At 39.3% G+C, this 23,138-nt stretch overlaps 1 protein-coding gene across 1 annotated transcript in view; it reads right to left on the bottom strand.

Moving 5' to 3' along the window:
• The window catches only part of klf5l (Kruppel-like factor 5 like), a 28,462-nt gene extending 5,538 nt beyond the window's left edge, over nucleotides 1-22,924 (bottom strand). Inside the window, exons 1-3 of the mRNA XM_042498809.1 lie at nucleotides 22,653-22,924; nucleotides 9,172-10,120; nucleotides 7,817-7,876 (exon numbers count right to left, since the gene is read on the bottom strand). Of these exons, the coding sequence (XP_042354743.1) occupies nucleotides 7,817-7,876; nucleotides 9,172-10,120; nucleotides 22,653-22,793 (1,150 nt within the window). The 5' untranslated portion in view covers nucleotides 22,794-22,924. The remainder of the gene's footprint in view (nucleotides 1-7,816; nucleotides 7,877-9,171; nucleotides 10,121-22,652) is intronic.
• Between the last annotated feature and the right edge of the window lie 214 nt (nucleotides 22,925-23,138).

The raw sequence follows: 23,138 nt of genomic DNA, 5'->3' as shown, positions 1-23,138 counted from the left end.
AAGTGGCTATAAAAACATTTTAGAGTACCATGGATCTCCTGCATTTCCACAAGATTAAACCTGAGAAGCGTTTTTAATCCAACAAACACCTGAACCCCACATCAGAGGCTCTCCAGCCTCCTATCAGGATGATATCCTGTTTCTAGACTCAACTGCTCTCGATGTGTGTGTAGAGGCAGAGTACAAATGTCTCCGTATAAAAGGCTGAGGCTCTCGAGCCGCAGGTGTGTTTGGTTTTGCTCTATAGCTGCACTGTCGGGGTCAAAAGCACAGCCGCCTCTCTGAGACTATTATCCCCAAGGGCTAGCAAACAGGCCGATGAAATAGGACACATACGCACACAGAACAAACACACTTGAGGTATATATTCCTAAACAAGCTGCCAAAAGGTCAGGTGAAAACCTACCCCTCCACCTATCCTTACATGCTTTCATTTTGCTTTTCGTCTAAAAGAGTGAGGGAGATTAACTTTATTAGTTAATTATTTTATTATTTTTTTCATTAAAAAATAATCAGCATTTACATGATTTTTCTCCAAATCCAAAATACAGTTTTTAAACTATTGATGTAACAAGTTTTTTTGAGGGTGGAAATTCACTCTGCAGTGATTTTAAGCCTTGCAAAGTTTCTCCTCTAACACTTCGATGACTTGCATAAAAAACAGAATTCTTCTTCTTCTTTGTCATCCTCTAAAACTAAAAGTCATCAGCGCTCAAAAGCCTTTGCAGGCATTTGTGTGGGGCAGAAAGCAGCTGTTTGATCAGGTGGCTGATTGAAAACGGCTAAACTATTATCTCTCCCTCTCTGTGTCAAACACATGCAAACACTAATAAGTGCATGTGTGAATACGTCATAAACCATAATGGTCAAACACAGTCTAACAATCACAATCACAAACACAACAAAACACACAGAAAAGTACAGGCAGTGTAACTTTGCATCAATCATTTAGGAACAAAAGAAGCTTTTTTACACACTGACGTGTACTTTGTAAGGAACGTTTATTTTTACTTTATAGGGGGCTTTAGTTCTGTCTGACACCCTGAACCTGCTGCATGAAACCTCCACTGATTAATTCTCTTTATTTGAGAATTAAAACAAAATTTGTCTCAATTCAAGTCTGTATAAAGAGGATCCAGTCAAAAAAAATGTAATAAACTCACTCACACTTAATAAAACTGTATTGCTTTACTTGAAGCCAAAATAAATGAATAAATAAATAAAAGTTACAGCTATTTTTCTAAAATGTTTTTCCCACCGTCACCACCGTCTGATTCAAGAATTAGTCTAAACTTTGTTTAATTTTGTAAATGCAAGACTGAGAGTGAAATAACAGCAATTATGTCATGATGTTTGCACCCGTGTTAACGCATCCATGGTACCTTTAAATTATATATTTTTATTTATTAAATACACTGTTTTTTAACATATACATATCAAAGTCAAATAGTAATCTAAGCACACAGTGTATGCTGTCATATCCACCTACTCCATATATATAAATCTGTCATTAATCCTTTTATATTTATTTCAACAAAACATTAACAAAAGCACGCACATCCAGATGACAAAACAAAATGAAACAAAACACAACAAAACAAGGTGCTGGACAAGAGATAATACAAGAAAAGCAAAACAGTCTGCACACTAGACTTTGCTACCATAAATATTTAATTAAATTACCACCACAAACTTTTTATCTTCACAATTTGCACTCTGAGCCACTGCACTACTGTCTTAATTTTTATTTATTTCATCGTTATTGTTATATACTTAAAAAAAACACCAATTCTAATTATGAGTTAAGTGTTTAAGTTGTATCTTTTTTTTTTTTTTTTTTTTTTTTTTAGCTTTCTTTCAATTTCTGTGTATGTACACTGAGAGCAACAAAATCCAGAGTCAAATTCCTTGTATGTGTCCACATACTTGGCCAATAAAGTTGACTGATGATCATCCATCAGTATTGCAAACATAATGATGCACGAACGAACAAAACACTAGATCTCAATCCAATAATAGATTTCAATCCATGTGCCATCTTATTTCTTCTCCATCAAACCATTCATGCTGGAAACGACCGTACACAGTCTGGTGTAATGCATCAGGAGAACGATCACTACACTTTATAACCATCTCTTCCTGGTTTTACTGAGTCAGAAAGCAAACACTTTCAGGCTCTTCAGGACGCCCATAAACTCTTTGTGGACCTCTTAACTTTATCAGCTCAGTTAGTGTTTGTGAAGAGGGCTGGAGGGTTCCCTAATCAGGCTGATAGGACTCTACTCTTTACACACACGTACACACACACACTAACACAATTACTGAAGTAAGCGTGCAGAGCTCAAATGGCTGTGGAGACCATGGTCAAGGTTGCCCCCCCCCCACACCAGCGGGAGGGGCACATTCAATGACCGCAGATAGTGATGCACTCCAACAACATACACATTAACAGCTCCCAGGTGCCTCGATCAAAGGCACCTTGCCAAAGGCTGCTCTTTCCATTGATAACATCAAAGCGGGTACAGGGATTCAAATCAACAGCCTGAATGTGGTCTGGCTTAATGTCGTAACCAGCTATGAAAGAAATACTCTGACCCTGTACTTAAACTAAAGTAGAGACATCATAGTAAAAATTTTCTCCATTACATGTACTTATGTAACGACTATCTGCAGCATGTAAATCAAAATTAAAGTATCTCTTGTGCAGACACACTCTATTCTGATTATTTTATTATTGATAACACATTGTATTACTGGATATTATTACTTGAAGAAGACCTACTATGCTTTTCCTTATTTTCTTTCATATGCAGTACATAATGTTACAATGTGGGATATTCATATTAAATCTGGATGAAATTTCAAATTAAAACATAAACGTATTTTAAAGTAATCCATGTAAGCAAAATCCTCAGGCTGCAGACTGTTCTGAATACTTTCAAACGTTTTTTCTACTTTCGAGACACGATAACGTTAACTCATGTTATGGTTTGCTACTACCAGTGTTTACACAAACTGCTAGATGTAGCTATGTGCTAATACCAGGGAAACACGTAATCTTGGTTGACGACGTTGGGGACAGTGCAAACCCATGAACCACCATGTTGTCTAAACCTGAGCAATTTCAAAATGGCACATACACATCTACAACTGGAGCTAATCAGCTGCAGCGCTGGTTTATCTTGTGACTTGCCGTCAATTTGACTTCTCATGAAGACTAGTAAAAAGACAAAGTCTCTCTATAATGGTGATAAGAACATACCAAACTTTGAAAAGTAGGTTACCTTCAGTGAAGAAATCTCGACTGATACTCATAAAAAGACACAGACTCATGCTGGCACTCACACATTTCCACACACCCACACAACTTCCTGATACTTTCGCCTTAAGGTTAAAAAAAGAAGAATTCATAACTCACGTCCAACGAATTGAAACAGGTACACATGAGGGATGATGTTTCAACGTAATAAAGCCCACACATGACGGCATGCCGATGCAATGTATAGACTACTGTAAAGAATGAAGACGGATATAGTAATGCTCCTTCTGGCGAAATGCACAGACAGGCACACAGGTGCATTGCATGCCAGGGTGTACATGATTAGTTGAGTAATCAAACTACATATGCTTAATAGAATAGAATAGAGTAGAACAGAAATACTTTATTAATCCCATGATGGAAATTGTTTAATTACAGCAGCAAATAAGAGAGTAGCAATAGAATAAAATAGGAACTTCAGATAGAATAAAACAGAATCTATTGAAGTCTTCTTAACTTTATATGTTTGGGTTTTGGATTACTGCTTCGACGAAACAATTTCAATGTTTGCTTCGGCTTTGGGATATTGTGATGGGCATTGCTTTTGTTTTTGATATTTTGATATATACAAATTATTGTTGAATTAAATGTTTACCTCCAACCCAGAAACTGTTAAAATGAATAAATGTATATGTCTAAAGCTAGTGGATACAAAAAGTTTTAAAATCACCTGAAAGCCAGTGTAATGAGGCCACAATGTGGATTATGTTATCTCTTATATTTGGCAACTAGCTGCAGCACTCTGTATGAGTTGAAGGTGTGAACAGGTATTACCACTCAAGTAGGCAAACAGAGACCTGCATTAATCAAATCTGCAAAAGATAAAGTTTGAATGACTTACTATAGGTCAAAATGAAAAATGTCTGAAACTGATGTCAAGTTACCAAATTCTATAAATTCAGTGAGCAGAATAAGACTTTGTATCTTTGTTGAGTTGATGAAAATTATTATACATTTAAAATTGGCTGATTATTATCAAGAGAGCATCAAAAAAAAATAAGTTAAAGCAAAAGCAGTAGATGATTTGTTTTGGAGGAAGTACAACGATATAAAATAAAAAGGTGACCTGATACAGACCCCTGAGACACTCCTCAGTTAAGACAATATGCAATAATCCTTAACCTTATAAATAGTGTGCTGTCTGTTTGTGAGAAAAGAGATAACCCAGTTTAGGGCAAAAGTGATAAGAATATCCACTCAGATCACCTTATTTGTGCAGAATTTAACAGTAATGAGAGAAGAAGACTGAACATCTACGCCATTCCCACAAACTGGTCTGGGTTTTGCGAATTTTCCTCGATTTGCCTGAAAGATTTAGCTGCAGTTTAGGACAGCCAGCCAGGTGTTTTTTTAGATGCTTAAAACATGAGTCATCATCAACTGAATGCAAAACACGATTAGGCAAGCCTGGTTTTGCCAGGGCACAAGTGAAGCCTGTTTGTGAGACTTAACAAGTGACCAGAATGAGTAAAGTGGGGCATTTACAGTTCACACAAGCCCTGGACACACTGCAGTCTGTTACATGTAAATCAGGACACACAGAACACAACATGTGGAAGGGACTACCAATTCACTGAGTCAGCATCTTTCCTTATATGGAAGTTACTTGGCTGTTTATTGTCGTCTCAAAAGTTGCTGATTGTAGAAATAAAGTTTTGTAATAAATTAAGCAAAACAACTATAAAGTTAGCAAAACTGGGGAGATTTAAAGTACGCCTTTTTGTAGCATTTCACATTCTAAGTCTCCAGATCCATCAAAGAGGTTTTGGAGATGGGACAGGATGGGGAGAAACACTATGGGAAAAAAAGAACAAACTGTTGCTCTTCTTATTAATATCTGAATAATTTGACTTTATCAGGTCCATGAAATGATTTGAATAAAGCAATATAACAACATATAACCTCTCTTTGTTTGAACTGGTCCAAGCCTGTTGACATTCAATCTGTGATGCAGAAAGACATAGCTTTGTTTTTAAGGGTCAGAGGCCAAAAAAGTAAGGAACCATTAGCCCATCAGATCCTCTTTAAAATGTTGCTCGGGTTCACTTTGATGCAATGAGAAGGAGACATAAAACAAACAACCACAAAAATTTAGAAAAGGTGTTTCACAGTTCAATTATTTTGATGTTATGTTAATAAAAAACTCCCGTCAGGTGTAAAATAGGTTTACCACAGATTATTCAACTATTGACAGTGGTCAATAACGTCAAAGACAAAGTGACAACAGCTTAGAGTATTTGCTCATCTTTGTTAGCTTAGCCAATGATGGATGCAGGAGTGTTAATCTGACCGTGTTATACAGCATTTGCATGACATTTCTCTCTAATTCATTCATTAATTGACATTTGTGCTGATATTGTGAACACCATACCTGTATAATGTCTCTGCTCTCTTACTTCTTTATTGTATTTTATTGTTTACTATTCTCACTGCATTTTTTACAGTCTATTTGTCTTTTGTGTTGCTGTATCCTGCTACAACAACCCAACTTCCCCACAGGGATCCATAAAGTCTCATCTTATCTATTTATGACTGCAGAGAGATCTGTTTCTATTTGCACGTTCATTCACGTGCATGTTCTTTCTCTATCGTCACTGTTTTCACACTGGAGGAGCGCAGCAGCTTTTTTCACATGAGTAAATCTTTAAAATCTAGGTCTGAGGCTTTTGGGAATTCACAGGTCTCATCTTACAGAAGGGAAACACATCGAAACCAGCCTTCCCCCATTCTACAAACCCCCCACCTTCCTCCTCCTCCATCCTCTGAAAAGGGACTGAAAAGCTGGAGTAACTGGTTTGGCCTTTTAGGAGCAATGTTTTAACAGCATGTCTTCCCTCTTTTTCTTTCCTCTTTCCTTCATCCTCCCCTCCTCCCTCCCCTCTTTGTTCTCTTTCTCTGGGGAAGCTCAGAGGACAGGTATGAGCACGTATAAACATGGCGGAGGAACAAAAAAAAACTCTTGAGCAAACTAATGTTGTCTGTATGTTGTTCATCCTCTTCATTGTCTTCTTTGCCTCTATTATAGTTACTGGGTGTATCGAAACTGGTGCTGAGACAAAATATGCAATAAAAATAAACTCAACTGTGAGCTTAACGGTTACATTGGTGAAACTGTGATTGGATGGGTGCAGAATCAGTGGCGATATCTGAACAGAAAGAGTGAATAAATGTGATTTCAATAAGGCAACACACAAATGTAAATTTGTGCCAAGTCCTAATTTTCACAACATAAAATCCTTCTCTATTATATAGTAAGTGAAGGTGCAAACCCAGAAAGCAGATTTTTTTCCATATTACAGAATGCATATTATATTTTCAATCAGAAAGCCATCGGTCTATGACTAATTCTCTAATCAAAAAATCCAGTGACCTGTTGCAGCTGCACACCTGGAATCAATTGGATTATTCCCATCTGTGATAAATGGAGCATTGCGTTGATTCATGTGGAGTGTTGAAGTTGTGCTTGCATTAAAGCAAATTTTGTAGTGATACAGACCTGTTTAAAAAACAGGAGTGTGTGCAGATGAACAGTGCTCGTTTTTCAGCAAAAGTCTGCCAGATGATGCAAGATGTGTCATCAATGACCCATTTCGTGTCACCCAGCAGACTCTTGCACAGAGCACAGTTCAGGAGTGCTTGAAGCATGGGGGGTGACAGGGCACCTAGTTGAATATCAAAGTTTCACTTTAACTGATTTGCATCAGCTGCTTTAATTCATCAATTGCTTTGGCACTAGCTGATCATTAACATCCAATCTTACCATTTTTGCTAAAATGGATCACTTTAGTGTCTTTAACTGAACTGTGTGTAGGTAAATAAGGTAGTTGTAGTTAGAAGAGACCATTCAGATTTACCCACCTGCATTATTAAGATGCCAAATGCAGGGGATGGCCAGCAACTGTCATTCCTGCTATGTTCTTTTTTTTGTTTTGTTCATGGAAGTCAAATAAAAAATTCTGCTAAAAAAAACTGCAGGATACAAATTTTACTCAGATATGCAATCACAGTGGAGAAGGTACGGAGAAAATCCGACATGGACAAACCATCACATCACTGAACAACAGCAACAGTGAAAGATAAATTAATACTGAACCCACACAGGCTGGCGAGTCAGCCCCCTCAACCTTCTCATAATCCAGAGCAGGTACTCTCCCTTGTGCCAACATTTTTACTTTGGTGGATATTCTCTATCAAAGCAACCAGATACAACCAAAAAGCATCTCAGCTGAAAAAATGCTGCGTCTCTGTTGCCATTCTGTGTTCTGCATATAACAATAAACAAGGATTCAATTTGTTTTTCATTTTTGTCAATATTTTAAATATTACTCTAACCACAAAGCTTATTTATAAAGAACTAAATCAGGATAAATCAAGTAATTTGCAAAAACATATCCCTCTGTAGAGCCACCCTTAATCACCGCAGGGGAAATTCCTTCATTGCCACATAGCTTATCAGCATGTATTTCAAGTTAAGCCCACAGAGCAGTGTTTTCTTACCTGTGTGTGTCCTTTGGTGTGCCTTCAGATGAGAGCTCTTTGTGTAAACTTTGGAGCAGCCTGTAAAGAAATCACAGAGAGAGAGCGAGATCATGAGCCAGGCTGACAGCAGAGAAGTGCTCACCTGGCGCAAAGTTTACCTTGGCCATAAAGCTGTTATCCAAGGAGAAAATGTGCCGTTTCTTGACTGTTTTTTTCACCTGTGACCCAGTGAGGAAGACATACCAGTGGACAAACACATATTGCCAACCATGATGCTGTATGCACTGTCAGTTAAAAAAAACGAACTGAGGGCTGAGGCGACTTGACTTATTGAGATCAATGTTTTTTCAGTGTTATCAAATATGCCATCAACCTAGATTCTGGTACAGAGAAGCAGTGTATTACTGCCAGATTTGCATTTGTGCTTTTGCTTTGGGAGTGGAGCATATTTACACAACAGTGACACTGTTAGAAACCAATTTGAACCAACTTGTTTGAGTAGTTATGTTGAAACTTGTTTTCATTAGTTATTTGTGTAGCAAACGGTTAATAAAGCCAAGGAGATCATGCAAGGTTTATGCTTCTGATTGTATGTGTGTCTCATGTTACAAATGGATGTATAGTAGTTGCATTTCAATAATTCAATAATAATAATTTGAATGGTGCCAAAGGCATTCAACATGTAAGCAGTGGGAGACTCTCTGCTCAGAGGCAAAAAGTATAGCATCACCAACATGTGCAAAAAAGGTTTGCTGCATGTCATCCCCTCCCTCTTCCTGTTTCCCTCTGCATCTGCCCTATCTAATAAAGGCATAAAAAGCCAAGAAAAAATAATTTAAAATAAAAAAAACTTAAAAAAAAAAAAAAAATGGTAATGACAGTTAATTATGCGTTTTAGATTTTTTTTTCAGACAGCACTGGCAGTATCCCAGTTACCAAGAGGTAAGAACCCAGCAATTAGGAAGGGTGTGCATGCATGAAACACCCATGAATTGTGGCTTTCAGGTGACACTGAATCTCAATAGCTTCACATTAAAAGGTCACAAGCATTGGTGAAACTGACTGAACCTTAGGTGCAACAACACAATGCTGCAGCGAGGCGTACTTTTAACTTGCGAAAGAGATTCTGCTGCAGATCATGTGTAGAAAGTACATTTGTTACTGGCTGCGATGATAAAGCACATGAAAGAAAAGATGGAACCAGTGAAGTCGATTAATTTTAGTGACACTGTTTTGCAGCTAGTGGAAGATCTGTTTAGTTTCAAGACACTGTCATTAAGACCTCTTGAAACCAAACAAGAGAATTATTGTCACCATGCCAAATTCTTAAATTATTCTTATATTCAGAAGCGAAATGCAAATAAAAGACAGACCTGGATAGTCACAGAAGTGGATCCTCCTCTTCTCCAGCTCTGGGTTGTTCCGTCTGTTGTATTTGGGACCTGTCAAGACACCCTGTCCATGTGTCATCAGCATGGCATGTGGGGACAACCCCGTTACCTTTATCCCTCCCAGACGCTGCTGGTATGGAGGCGGAAGTTGGGGCGCTAAGCTGAGCAGCTCTGCCTGACCATCTGGGCTGCCAGGCTGAGAGTTTGGGGGTGAGGGTGGCAGGCTGTGGGGTGCTGTGTGCTGGGATGAGTTGGTTGGAGAGGCCTGGTAGTAGCCATGGTGCTGCTGTAGTTGGTGCTCTGCCATCATGTAGTTGCCGTTTGTTGTGGGCAATGAAATGCTGCCGAGGTTCAGCATGGTCCTGCCACTCGTGGAGGCCTGTGCTGATGGGCTTGTGTGGGACAGAGTCATGGTGAGGTCAGCAGCGCTGGTGATGGGCATGTGGTAGACCTGCGGATGAGGGGCCGGGGGCCCAATTTGAAGCTCTGTGTCCAAGTTTGGCTGCTGCTGCTGCTGCTGCTGCTGCTGGGACCCTGCAGGCACTGTTACCACTCCTCCAGAGGTCATGTCTGGTTTGATGAAAACGTTGTTGACTACAGGCGGCACACTGAAGACAGAGGTGAAGTCTGGCAGGGCCTGGGTGGTTGTGGTGGGGATGGAGCAGGGTACTTCCAGCCCGGGCTCTGTCTTGATCTGCTGTGGCGTGAGCGTCTTGGTGTTGGCCCGGTAGAGGCCTGTGCGGAGGTGGGTGGTGCTGGGAAGGATGACGTTGATGTTGAGGCTGTACGGGGCAGCCATTTTGTCCTCTGAGAAGTACTCGTCGACCACAGAGGCGCTGTCTCGCCTGTATTTCTTGTCAACACTGTCAATCAGGTTGCACAAGAGAGGACTGTTGACCTGGGGGAGGTATTTGTCCAACTCTAGCCGAGTCTGAAGAGAAACGAAGGAGAGAGAAAGTTAAAAATGTGTAATGAAACTGCAGTTCACTACAAGCCTTCATTGTCAGTTCCTTGAGACTGTGTAACTAGTTTTAATTTTGTACAACAAGTGGTTTCCCAAATGTCTTACCATGCGTTTACACATGATTATGAACCTGTTTTCAGTCAGCGGTGAGCACACTGCCATACAAATAGAACAACACAGCCAACTGGTTGAGGTGTGTCCAGGATTGGGACGGCTCAAACGAACAAATTGTAATTTATTTTGTGTTGTGCGTGTGGACTCTTGATTTCTCCTTGTACTATTTTTAAGTTACTATTTAAGTAAATGGTGCAAACTGGCAACTTCAGGGGGCTAAACTCTAACTGATTTCAGAAAGAATAACACCAAAACATCAGAAAATTTTTTGTACCATGATATGTATGATATCACCAGATTCTTGCAAATACACAGCCCTACTGTTGATCTCAACCATGATCAGTTGCAGTATTGGAAGAAGTTTCTGGAAAACACAGTGGAAATATCCAGAGCAGCAGCAGCAGCTACTGTTTGGCACAGTATTTATTTAACATCGACATGGATAGGGTATTTGTTTAACTGTTGTAATTATTTTGAGAGATTAATGGGCTGCAGATGGTGATTAAGTGGCTTTGGCTCAGTTCCACCCAAACCGAAGCAGTAGCAAGAAGTAAAGACAATATATATACAGATATACATACAGTAAATACTATATGTGCATTGAGGCAGAAAAAGAGACAGCAGAGGCATTAAAAGAGAATGAAAACAATTAATGAATAAAAGGTTTTAGAGAAGTTGGTACCAAGACTTCATCCCTTCATCATCCTCCCCTCCTTCATTCCCTTACATTCCTGTTTCCCACTGGAGCTCACTGCCCTGACAAACAGCCAAAACCAGGTTGAGAGACTGACAGCTTAAGAGGGATTTCACCTGTCCAGATGTATGTTACTCCCTTTGCCTTCAGGTCTGCAACATGTTTCACTAGTTAGCACCTGTTGCATCTTTGGAAATGTGTTAATCGCTGATCACTAATTGTTATTGTATTTGGGTGGAATTAAAATCTGAAAATAGTCAAGTCATAAAAGAAAAAAGAAAAGATATATTGGTGTTACTGGTTTGTTCATCAGCTGATCATCAGCTGCGTTTTGCAGAAAATATACTTCAAGCTACTATTTACACATTTGACGGTGTTGCTTCCAGTTGCTTCCCTGAAAAAATCCAGTGGGACACAAGATGTGATGTATTTATATTCCATTTGGTATAAAGAGATGAAGATGCAATCAAGCCACAAAAAGTATTATGCGTAGTACAATGCAATACACGTCATGCAGAGAAAAAGGAAACAGAATGAATGGAATCTTCATGCAGACACAGTTTTAAGCCAGCTTGACCTGTTACAGAAACTGTTGATTATTTGGTTAATTTTGATAAAATCAACAAATGATGCTGAAGGTATCCCGCTCCACTTGGAATCCATTGCATTTGTTCTTTTTCTCTAATTCTGACAACCTGTCTGGTTGTCAGTCATTTACACCCGACAACTACCTCTGGTTGCTGACTACCTGTCTGAAAATGTCTTCACCTGGATTGTTTTTAGAGACAGACGCACCATCTTTAGCTGAGAAAAATCTCAAAATCTGATTACAGTTGTTGCTGTTTGCTTATAGAACCGGAGAGATGCAACTATCAATCCAATCTGATCTGATCTGCTACTGTGGCAAATGATAAAGGTGTGGAAATGACGCATTTGTTAAAAAAGAGAGACAAGTTTTTCTCTGCAACAAGACTGGACAGGTAGAGGAGTGAATCCGAAAATAAACTGCAGGTATTTTTCCCTCAGTTTAAGAAGAGGGTATTATCTTCATCTTGATCTTGATTAACTGGTGTGCGAGTGTTTGTCTATTTGTGTCATTCAGAGTCTGTGAAGCAGAGAGTCACTCCTTTAGAGGTGCACAAGCCGTTTCGTAAAGTGCTGCAGAGACCACACACAAACACACACACACACACACACACACACACACACACACACAGATGTACATACAAATGCTTTTGCCACACAAATGCAAAAGAGCATATGTATGTCTGCTAACACAAATGTACACAAATGAAGCCATGTGCGCACAGATAAACACCCCAATGTACAGACACACACTCAATTACACACAAGCACACAGAGAGTTCCCTCCATGGGTGTGGCCGATGGAAGCGGTTTGATGCCTGAAGAAGGCGAAGAAAAAAAAGGCAAACCAAAACAAAGGCTGAAGGCATGAGAAAGATGCAGTGAAACTTAAACACCGTCAGATAAAAATAGACCTGCCAGACAAATTTGAATCCTCACAGTGACAACAGATATACAGCGCTGAAGAAAAGGATGTAGGGAGGGAGGAGATAAGAAAGAGTAGAAGGAAGTGAGAGAGAACAAAAGACCAAAAAGTGAGAGCGTGCAAAAACTGTGGAAAGATGGTGAGCAGTTAATTATGAAACTGATACTGATGCAAGAATGAAGGCGGCTCATCTGAAGTCTGGGTTCAAAGTGACAGTTGATCAGGAAGCTGCACATAAATGACTGATGGGGGATTTGTTGCACTGCACCATAGTTCATAAATCAAATTTTGCTGCCGCTTCACAGATGTAATGACAACTTATATAACTTTTTAACACAACACTTATTTTTCTCAGTTTTGCAACAGAATGCACGTTGAATATAGGGCTTATTCTTTATTTTTTCATTCACTTATTGAATTTTTAAAACAAGCTTCTACTCTTTATGTCAAAATGTATTTTTCCAAAAGTTCCATGGCAAAAAAAAAACAGCACAGTAATCAACAAATTAATCTAAAATGATTAATTTACTGCTGAGACTGAAAATTATTTTAATCATTATCATTTGACTTTATTAATTACTCTGAAGGTAAACAAAATAACAAAAAAGTGTGCATATAAACATGAAACAAAAAATGTCCAGCTGAAGTAACAATGTACAAAAAAATGTTTTTTTTTAATTGTTTACATGTGTGACCTAAAAAGTCCCCAAAATGCAAAAATATATTTATATTCACATGAAATGGGGAAAAGGAAGCAAATCATCAAATCAATGAAACTTCTTCTGGCACTTTTAAAAAAAAAAAAAAAACCCAAAAAACAAGCCCTATTTGATGCTTTTTATGCATTCTTGCATCTTATTTACATTCACAGTAAAATAGCTTCCCAGTGTAGACGTTTTTGTTGGCATTGTAAATTAGAAAATGGTCAGCTGGCCATCTGGTAACCTATCCAGGATGCAAGTTATGGTTTCTGTCCTACAGAAGCCATAACCCAGAGTGTTCAGTGACTGGATCAAATGATTCGGGACAAATGACCTAACGAGGTGCTGATGTGCTCGAGGTCGTGTCCAGAGGCTGAACAAGACGCACAAAGCAGCAGAGAAGACCTGTTTCAACACTCTTATTCTGTAGCACTGCTTCAAGTGCCAGCAGCATCAACACACAAACACACACACACAAACACACACATACACTTCTCATCCCCACCATTAATCATCTGCTGATATATTTTCATACACAAACTTTGGAGAGTTTTTGCTCTATGGGCACTTCAGCCTGAGGGACCAGTTTTTTTGTGTGAAAGTGTTGTTTGTGTGTGTGTATAAATACTGTATAATAATATTGATGTGTGCAAATTTATGTGCAGGACATTTTCTATGTTTTTATTGAGTTTTTAAATGTTCAATCTAAAAAATAAGTTATGTCTCTTTTCATTCTTGAATCAAACTGAAGGATTTTTATGGTTTATAGTTTTTATAGTCAGTTCAGTCTGTAGGTAGATAATTTAAAATATACATATTATATATGTATGTATTATATATGGTATATTATCAGTTGTCAGTATTTAAACAGGTTTAGTTATTGAAAACAATCCAAATGGCAACAAAGCTAGCTGCATTGTGTTTTTCAATGTTCAGCAGAGAAGGCAAAAGCATCCTTAGTTTTGTATTATTTTTTAGCATATTACATACGACTCTGTGTGTATATTTGTCACTATGTGTGTATTTGTCAATTTGTGTATATTTGTCACAACACGTATATTTGTCAATATGTGTATATACTATGTGTGTGCTGAAGTGTCTTTGTATGCATATATGTTTATTCAGTTGTGCCCGCGAGGCTCGTAGAGGTCCATCATTCATCTCTGGTGAACTCACACCACCTTGTCATCGGTGCAATCTGAGCGCTTGGTGAAATTAAAGTCTTGGGTATTTATTGAGGAAAAAAAGAAAACAAAAACAGCCTCTCTCTGTTTTCTTTCCCTCTGAGGGCTCCTGTGTGCCTCTCAGGCCCAGGACACAAACAGGCCCTGTGCTGCAGGGCTGCTGGCACCTGTAACCCTTGGGTGCCCTTGGTCACTTCCCCTGCTGGCCTGCTGTTGATCCCTCTTGCCGTCAACCTCTGTTCTCTGGTGCACATTTATTTTTTCAGCTATTGACATTTTCCTATTTCTTCTCTTCTCTGTTTGGTGCATGCAAAGACTATAATGTGCAGAATGAGGTCGATGGAATCAGTGCTGCAGGATGCTGCTGCAGTTTCCAGCAGCATGCTAGGTACATTATCATACCAAAAGTTTAAATTATTAACTACTTTGAAGGTTTTAACCTCCAAAAACATATGAACACCTTTATTTATGTGTCTGTTGAGGATATGCTGATGGGTAAGGTTAATTTGACTTGAGCTCAATGCATGGGTAACTATGTGATGAACTAGTAGATCTTCTCAAAATAACAGTAATGCACAAAAAATCTCAAACTGACCAAACTGTGCTACACTTTGTAATTGTGTGTTGTTGCTTTTTAAAGTCAAACCTAACATGGATAAAAAGGCTAAAAAGGTCTCAACTCAAAGCAAGTACCTCCTCTTTCTCCCTTAAAATCTCTGTTCAGGACAGCTTTTAAGAACAGGACGACCACCATTCCAATCCAAAAAAATTCAAAGAAAACATCAGTCGTATCTTTATATTATATTCTGAAGGGAAACCATGCTGTTTTCAAACAAAAGGTGCATGTGTTTATTTGGGGTGATTGTCCTAAGTGCCCTATTCAGTTAACAGTGCTCGAGTTATTACACAAGAGGTGCGGCAACCTCAAAGTAAACTAGTTGATGAACTACATTTCAAAATGTCTTTGTATGATTTTATGTGGTAAACGAGTCAAATGTCTTCGGGGCCAAGACTTAGTTAATAATTGGAGAACATGCACAACTGCTCCGCTATGAATCCCTCTGCCTGATAACAGTCTCTTATCAGTTCAGTTCAGGTTTATGGGATGGAGTGGGAGTTTCCACACTTGCAGCCAATATGACATCCATCCTTAAAGGATCTTCACATGTTTTAGCCACATTTACTGCAAAGAGAATATTTACAGTGCTATCTCTTTCACAATCACGTCAGTGCCCCCCCCCCTCATAATCCTGCTGCACTCAGAGCACTAACAGGATGAGAATCAGCCTGCAGAGACTCAAAGCTTGCGTGAGACGGTAATCCACCACTCTGAACATCTTGTCTGCTTTTGCTGACAAAGTTAGATTATTGTTGAGTGCCGCTGATATGTTTTTGAAAAGTTTGCACTTTGTGAGCAAACAACAGCATGAATTCAAAAAAAGTACAAGACAAAAATGATGTTCACAGTGAAGTCATAACTAACTCAAATCTATTCACAATGGATCAGCAGGTATCTCTGTAATTTCCACATGTCAAATAACAAATTCTCATCTGCCAATTTTACACATTTTTCTGACCTTTTCTAAGGGAATTGGCTGATGGATCTATCTGAACTAAATATGTTGCAAAGAAAGGAAAGGAAAGGAAATTTTTATGAAGACGTTCAATGAGGTTTCATTATCCGACTGCAACTAGCTGCCAGAGAAAACCTTTGTTGTTGTACGTTTCTGTCACTCACAGTTACAGAAAAAATATGTACATTATTATGGAATTGATATGATGAAACGTAATGTTTCAGCAACCCTGTAGTAAACATGAAGTTAGGTGCAGACACAAAGACCATTTGGTTATGGTAAGGAAAATACCGTGCTTTGGCTTTAAATAAATGGTTTTCATGGCAGTGTCTAAACAGGAAATGCAATGTCACTATCCTGGTCTGGAAAGGCAACAGTGTCTCCATATTAAAAACAAACAATCTAACAAATAAAAAAAAACCCTTTAGTGCCACTGTCCCAGCAGGAAATGGAGCGATGTCTCAATAAAAAACTACAACTTTTTTTTTTAGCAATGTCCAGACAGAAACACAGCAATGTCTCGCTAAAAGACAACTGCTTTTTGTTATACTATTGCACACAGTGAAAAAACATGCTTGGTGGCTAAAAATCTGTAGAAATTGCAGATATTACTGACTAAAAAACATTTGGTGGCGCCCACAATTGCTAAAACTTTTCTATGACTTATGCCAGCCTCATACTGAGACCATCTGCCATCATCAGAAAAAAATTACAATGAAAAATACAATCACAGCAGCCCTTTGACCCCTCTCTACTTCCTCTGACCTAAAAGCCTCCAAGCTACAAGGTCTGCCATCTTCATCAGTCCCCGTCCCTGGATAATTGCAAAACAACTGGCTGCGTCTACACGCAAGTTTGCCTTTATGGCTCGTAGGAATGCAGAGAAACGGTGGCAATTCGCCTTTGGATCTCCATAAAAAAAACCCCAGAACTGATAGTGCCAGGGCCCCCCGGTCTGCTCGTTGTGAATCAACAGAGCAGAAATCATGACAGGGTCATCAGAGCAAAAACAAAACCTTTGAGACTGTGATGATGTTTTATGGCCGCTGATGAAGGGAGAGATATGAAGGTTTGCTTTGGCTTCACAGGATAGTAATGAGTGAACACAAGAGTTTAACTGTTCGGTGGCCAAAATCCACTAAGTGGATTTAAAAGTATATATGCATGTATGAGCATACGACATTTGATTTTCCAGGATAGATTAAGACATTTATGCTGTAAATCTCCATATATGCACACATGCTGTATGTGACTTATCTATGGGAACAATTTTATGGGTGTTTTTATGGTTTACAGTAATCCAACTTTCTAAAATACCCGAGTTAGCTGATAGTGGAGAGACATTTCCCAGGTTGATGTTCAATGTTCATTGCGTTGATTGCTTCTTGAAGCAGTTTAGTTTCAGTTCTGTTGCTTGCGATGGGCTGAGACATGAACCAACATCTCTCTAACAAAGCCTCAAAAATTTGCTTTGAATCATTGTGTAAACAAAAATCATTCTTCTTTGTCATGACTCATTTCGAGGACAGAATCCTGCAACATCCAAATATTCAGGTTAACAGTTCATCCAAACAATAACCTCTCTCACGTGTCATCCAATTTCTGTCTCTTATTTCTTGTCGCCCTTTGTTCAACATTGCCCCACAAAACAGAAAAGGTCCTTCTCAAATGTAGCATGCAGGAAAGGGGGATAGGGTGTGCATGAGGATATAAATATGAAAAAAATCATCATTTTACATTCCCAGAAGTTCAAACTGCCTGAAGAAATGGAAGACAATATGGCAATTTGTTTAGTTGACGGTGTGTATGCACATCCACATCCTGTATGTTACTACATGTCTAAAGAAACCAAAAGATTTCTTCCCTCACCACAAAATGATTTCACCTTTGGCTTTTTTTTTCACCAGAGCAATTTTCACTGTTTTCCCAGACACCGAAGGGTAAACAGCAGTAGTCATTAAAGAGATTTTGCAGCTTCTGTTGATGAGTTACCAGACCACAGGCATTAGGAAAACGTAGAACAGGACTGTCTGCAGGCAACTTGTGTTGTCTGGTACAGACACAAGGCCGGGCATGATGGGTGACATCAGCAGACCAAACAATCTGAACAGAGAACAGCATGAGTCAATTAAATCTCCTCAAGCCCGGTTTCTCGGTCTGCTGGTGAACTGACACTGTACAGGAGGACCAGACACATTTATGGGTCTGCACATTCATTAAGTTGGTATATTAAATGCTTGTTTATTAGCCAGTAATGTCATCATTTACCAATATGATGCAGGTTCACCACAGCTGAATAAGACCTTAGAAAAAGCTGAAAAGGGTATTCACGTGGTTTGGATATTGTGAAAGGAAAACTGAGTAGGTTTGTTGTTTTGTTACTGTTTTGTTTATTGATTAATTTGCTGAAAAGCTTAAAGCAACAGTTTATGTTGAATGATGCCAAATCAACGATGACAGCAGAAAGAGAGACCAACACAAGTCCCAAAATTAAAATCTGGAGCTCTCATTTTGCTAAAAAACCCAGTGTTCAATAGATAAAAACAAGGGTCTAAATGAGCTCAACCTTTCCAAATGTTTGAGTCAAAAAAATCTCTAATTAGTGTGAGATTCTGCGAGCTGAGACTTGTTGTCAACAGACACTTACTCAGATGCAAAGTAGCTGCGTGTGTTGTCCTGGAAGTCAAATCATTAGTCAAACCAAAACCATGTCAGCCCTCAGCTGCATAGAAAATGACGGCAACAAAGGTCTGAAAAAGACAAGCTAGTTCAGTAATAGGAGGCTGCCTTGATGGGAAAAGGTGGAAGAGTGTCAGCCCGATCTAAAGCATGACATCAAAAGCATGAACTCAAATAAAGTGAGGTCCCAGTACAATCCTAGCATGTAAAAAAACACATCTTGAAAGTCAAGTTTAAGCCATATCTGAGTATTGATCTTCAGGAATCATTAGGCGTGACTGGTAACACACTCTTGAATCACACGCCATGAAGTTATTCTGTAACTTCCTCTGTCTATGCTCAGTCTCACAGGAAACCTATTGGTGATTTAAGGACAAAAGAATCTGGAAATAGGTTTCATATTAGTTACTTATTCTGCCATTAATGCTGAGGTACATGCACAGATTAATCCCACAATGAAAACTCCACAGTAAATGTATAAACCGCCAAAAGATGGACACAAAGCCGAAACAAATACTGCCGCCACGATGTTTTGATGAGCAGTTTGTTTTTTTACTTTTGGATAAAATAAGCATTTTTAAAATGTCGCTTTGGCTCTGGGAACTTGTGATCGGCATTTTATAACTTTTTTCCTGATATTTTATGGACTAAAGACATACTCAGTAATTTGAAAACTGATAAACAGATTGCTATATAATAAAAAAATAATAGCTACAACTTGTATTGTACAATGCTGAACTACTACATATTCCTGAAATGAATGGCTGCTGATGAAGACTCTTATCATTAAATCCAATCAAATCTATTCCGGTTCCAGAAACATCACAGACCAAACATGCGATGAACATGAGGGGTGGAGAAAAGCAGCTGATGGGAAAAAGAGTCAGATATTTTACTTCAGGAGTTAGTGGAGACCAGAACAAGGTTAAAAGGAGAGAGAACAACATGTGACTGCAAATTAGTGACAACTTTATGAGATGATGGCTATACAGTTTCCCTGCAGCTAATTGGTCAAAAGATCGATAGATGCAGGTTTAACATACAACCTCTTCACTCATATGGAAGAGCTCAAGACTAGAAGTGGACTTAATGTCATTTCACTCCATCTTCTGGGGACTGAAGCGTTTAACAGCCTCCTCACACACTAAAGCGCTCATGTACAAACCTTATTGGTGCAACAGACTAAAGATCAGTGAGTTCATTTACAGACAGGTTTTTCACAAATGACTCTGTGGCAAAATATTTTTCTTCAGTGTTAACAAGTGGGAAGACAACAATGCCCGAGTGAACCAAAGACTTGCACGTGACGAGTGTTTGAGGAGCCTCATCAGCCTTTCACTGCTGCTGTGACTTTCTCATGAGGTCGGCCCTTTATCATCCTCTCTATTGCCTCGAGGCGGCCTATGGAGATGCGGGCCCTGCTCAGACAGGTCGGGCAACATACTGCTGTCACGACACCGGCTCAGTAAAGCGCTCTTTAAAACACCAACACAATGACACAAAGACATGTCTCAGAGGGGGAAAAAGAAAGCGAAAAAAGACAAGAAGCAGACACTTTTTTTATACCTAGAACTTTCTGTTGTGCTTTGTTAAAGTCGGACACCTAGATTTAGAAAAAAAAGAAAGGGGATGAAATGGACAATAAGAGAGACAGTAAGAGAGACAGAGAGAGACCGTGAACTAAAACCTCAGTGATCTGTGAGGAATGTGTTTGACGAACCGTCTTCATGCACTTTCATAATGATTTAAGAGCACATAAGGTGAACCCTCTCAGTGCTGCTGCTTTAATTTGCCTGAGGGGGTAACTATTTCGCTTAACCTGACTTCTTTGTTCTTGACAAAGTCATGTTTTGCATAACATCAAGCACAGCGTGTTACAGCAAAGAGGAACAAGAGAAAAAGCAGCTGAGGGTTGGCCATTTTGTTTTGAGCAAAACCCCAAAGCATGCAACAAAAATGACATAAACCATGCTGTTGCTGAGAGGTAATATGACATGTTTATATGTTCAAATATGCACTTGGTGTCAAATTGCTGAATTCAAAGCAACAATGCTGACTTTCTGTGAATCCTCATGCTAACGAGACAATGTTGTCTTATGATGCTCCGGTCAATGATTGACAAAATGTGGAGTTTCGCTCATGTTCAAGTTTTCAGCTGCATTATGCTGCGATTCATTCAGTCCCACAAGCACACCAATCAGCTCATTTAGGCTATAAAATACTGTTTACAACAGTCATTCTGGCCTACATTTATCTGCAGCAAGGCAGGCAGATAAGGTACAAAGTGTTTTTTACATCATGCAGAAGACACAGGATGGAAACTTCAGGACAGAATAACTAAAAAAAAAAGCTGAAAGAAACTAATTTTAAGAGAAGAGCAGGTTTAATAAGCTGTGGCTTCAGCCTTTGTCCTCATGGGCATTTGACCACCTGCTGATTTAACAATTTTGAGCACATTTTTTTCTTTAACTAAAACATGAAATAATGTAATCCTTATAAATGTAATTATGTCATTATCAGATTATACAAAACTGATTGTCTTAGCTAGATGAAAGACAAGACATAAACAATAACAATACTACTGGTATGAGATGTGTTTGACCACTGCTATGAGATGCTGGCTGGCTTCTATGACTGCACGACTATCCAGTTGACAGTGCCAATAAAATGCGATCAAAACAGCTCCATCATGTGATCTCTTTTATTCCATGTTTGCATAAGAATCAACAGTGTGAGCCCGGCCTACAAAAAGCATTACACTAAAAAGCGTGCTTCATAGCCACATGCATCCCAGTAGAAAAACCAAATTAACTTTTTTAACCTATCAAATCCACTGCTGCATTACTGGCCATGTGGGACCAGTGGAGGAGCAGTTTTTGCCTCATGTCTCAGGGTCTGCCGCCTGTTTACCAAACTCTTGGCAGAAGGCCAAACTCATCACCGTACAAAGGCCTCTGGTTTCTGTTTGCACTCTGTTGTGACCGTGCAGCACTGACGTACAATTCACAGACATTTAACTTTAATGCAGCTGTCATGTCTCCACTGTTCAAGTTAAACAAAAGAGATGGAGGTTGGCTGATCATCCTTTTCTAGCACTAATTTTTCTGCGATTAATTGGGCAAGATCCCCAACATGACATTTCAAACATTAAGGCTCATATCTGACATCAGAGTGAAACTGATTATCTCGGAAACAGACAGATCTACAGAGGAATGCGATGATGGATGGATTGAGAAGAGGCCATTTTGCAGACTTAAACGTAAAATTCAACCTGCATCTCTTCATCATGTGATCAAATCCTATGACTGGATAGTTTCTGCAGGCAGGTACGGTCATCATCAACTGAGTAAAACAGGCAACCAGTTCCTCTCCAATCAAATTCAGCATATGTGTGATAATTAGAACAAATTAAAAATAAGAAATGCCAGATAGGTCTTAACTTCAAACCACATTTATATCAACACAGCGGACATACTAAATACCAGTGTACTATTAAAAGTTGATGGAAATAACAAGTTTCAAACAGTTTAGAATACATAACCTACAATCAATGTGTTTTGTGTGCATGTGAATGTCATTAATAAAATCTTAAAATAACATTGCAACTTCAAACTGTATTTACTAAAATCAATCTCCTTTACATTACAGAAAGACAAATAAAGTTTAATTTGAATAATTTGTATTGCAGAGCTGCCACTTGTTGCCTCAAACACAGCTTCCAGGTGAACTTTACCTGTGTTTTCTAACATATCAGGTGTCTGTGAAGGACTTTAACCTGGACAGGTGAGCTGCTTTCTTTCATAGGTATAGACATAAAGTGCATAACATGCACCTTAGCGGTTATTCAATGGTTATTAGCAGCTTTGTGTATATCCAAAACCAGCTTTTATTTTGGTAGAAGCACCACCTGCAGCCACACTCTCTGTTAAAACATGGAAGCAGAGGCTGAGAGGAGAGAAAAGAGATTAAAAACCCCCAGAGAGGTCGGACCCCCGGTTCACCGGAAGCCCGAGCGTCCTCAGCGGGTCGGCAGAGACTCTCACCGCAGGTTTGACGTCCTCAAACACTGACGCCTCCTCTGCATTGTCCGCTCCCGGCATCCTCACCGGCTTCAGCTGCGTGAAAACCGCCCTTTCTTCTGTCGCGTGCGGCGGATTCATGGCCTGTCCTACCCTCGCTGCCATTTAAATTAGTACTTTTAACCAAATTTCAGGAAAATAAAATGTTTTTACAAGCGCATAAAGAGTTATTACTGTCAAATGCGTCTTACTGAAGCTGAAAACTACGTGGTAATTCCACAGCCCTCCCCTCTCTTCTGGCAGCACAGGTAGGTTTTACCTGAGCTCATGTATGGACCTGCTACCTGGAGGCGACGGTCACCGCGCAGCACAGCCAATGAGAGCGGAGGATGAGTCCTGTGGTCCAATCAGCTGTGAAGAGGGAGGCGGGACTCACCTGAGAGAATCCAGGAAAGAAGGAAAACAACTGGAGGGCATCAGGCTCCTCACACACACACACACACGCACACA

This window comes from Plectropomus leopardus, chromosome 13 (genome assembly GCF_008729295.1).
Source record: "Plectropomus leopardus isolate mb chromosome 13, YSFRI_Pleo_2.0, whole genome shotgun sequence".
Classification (NCBI taxonomy): domain Eukaryota; kingdom Metazoa; phylum Chordata; class Actinopteri; order Perciformes; family Serranidae; genus Plectropomus; species Plectropomus leopardus.
Note: the sequence above shows the minus strand (reverse complement) of the source record. Positions and strands in the feature narration are given on the sequence as shown.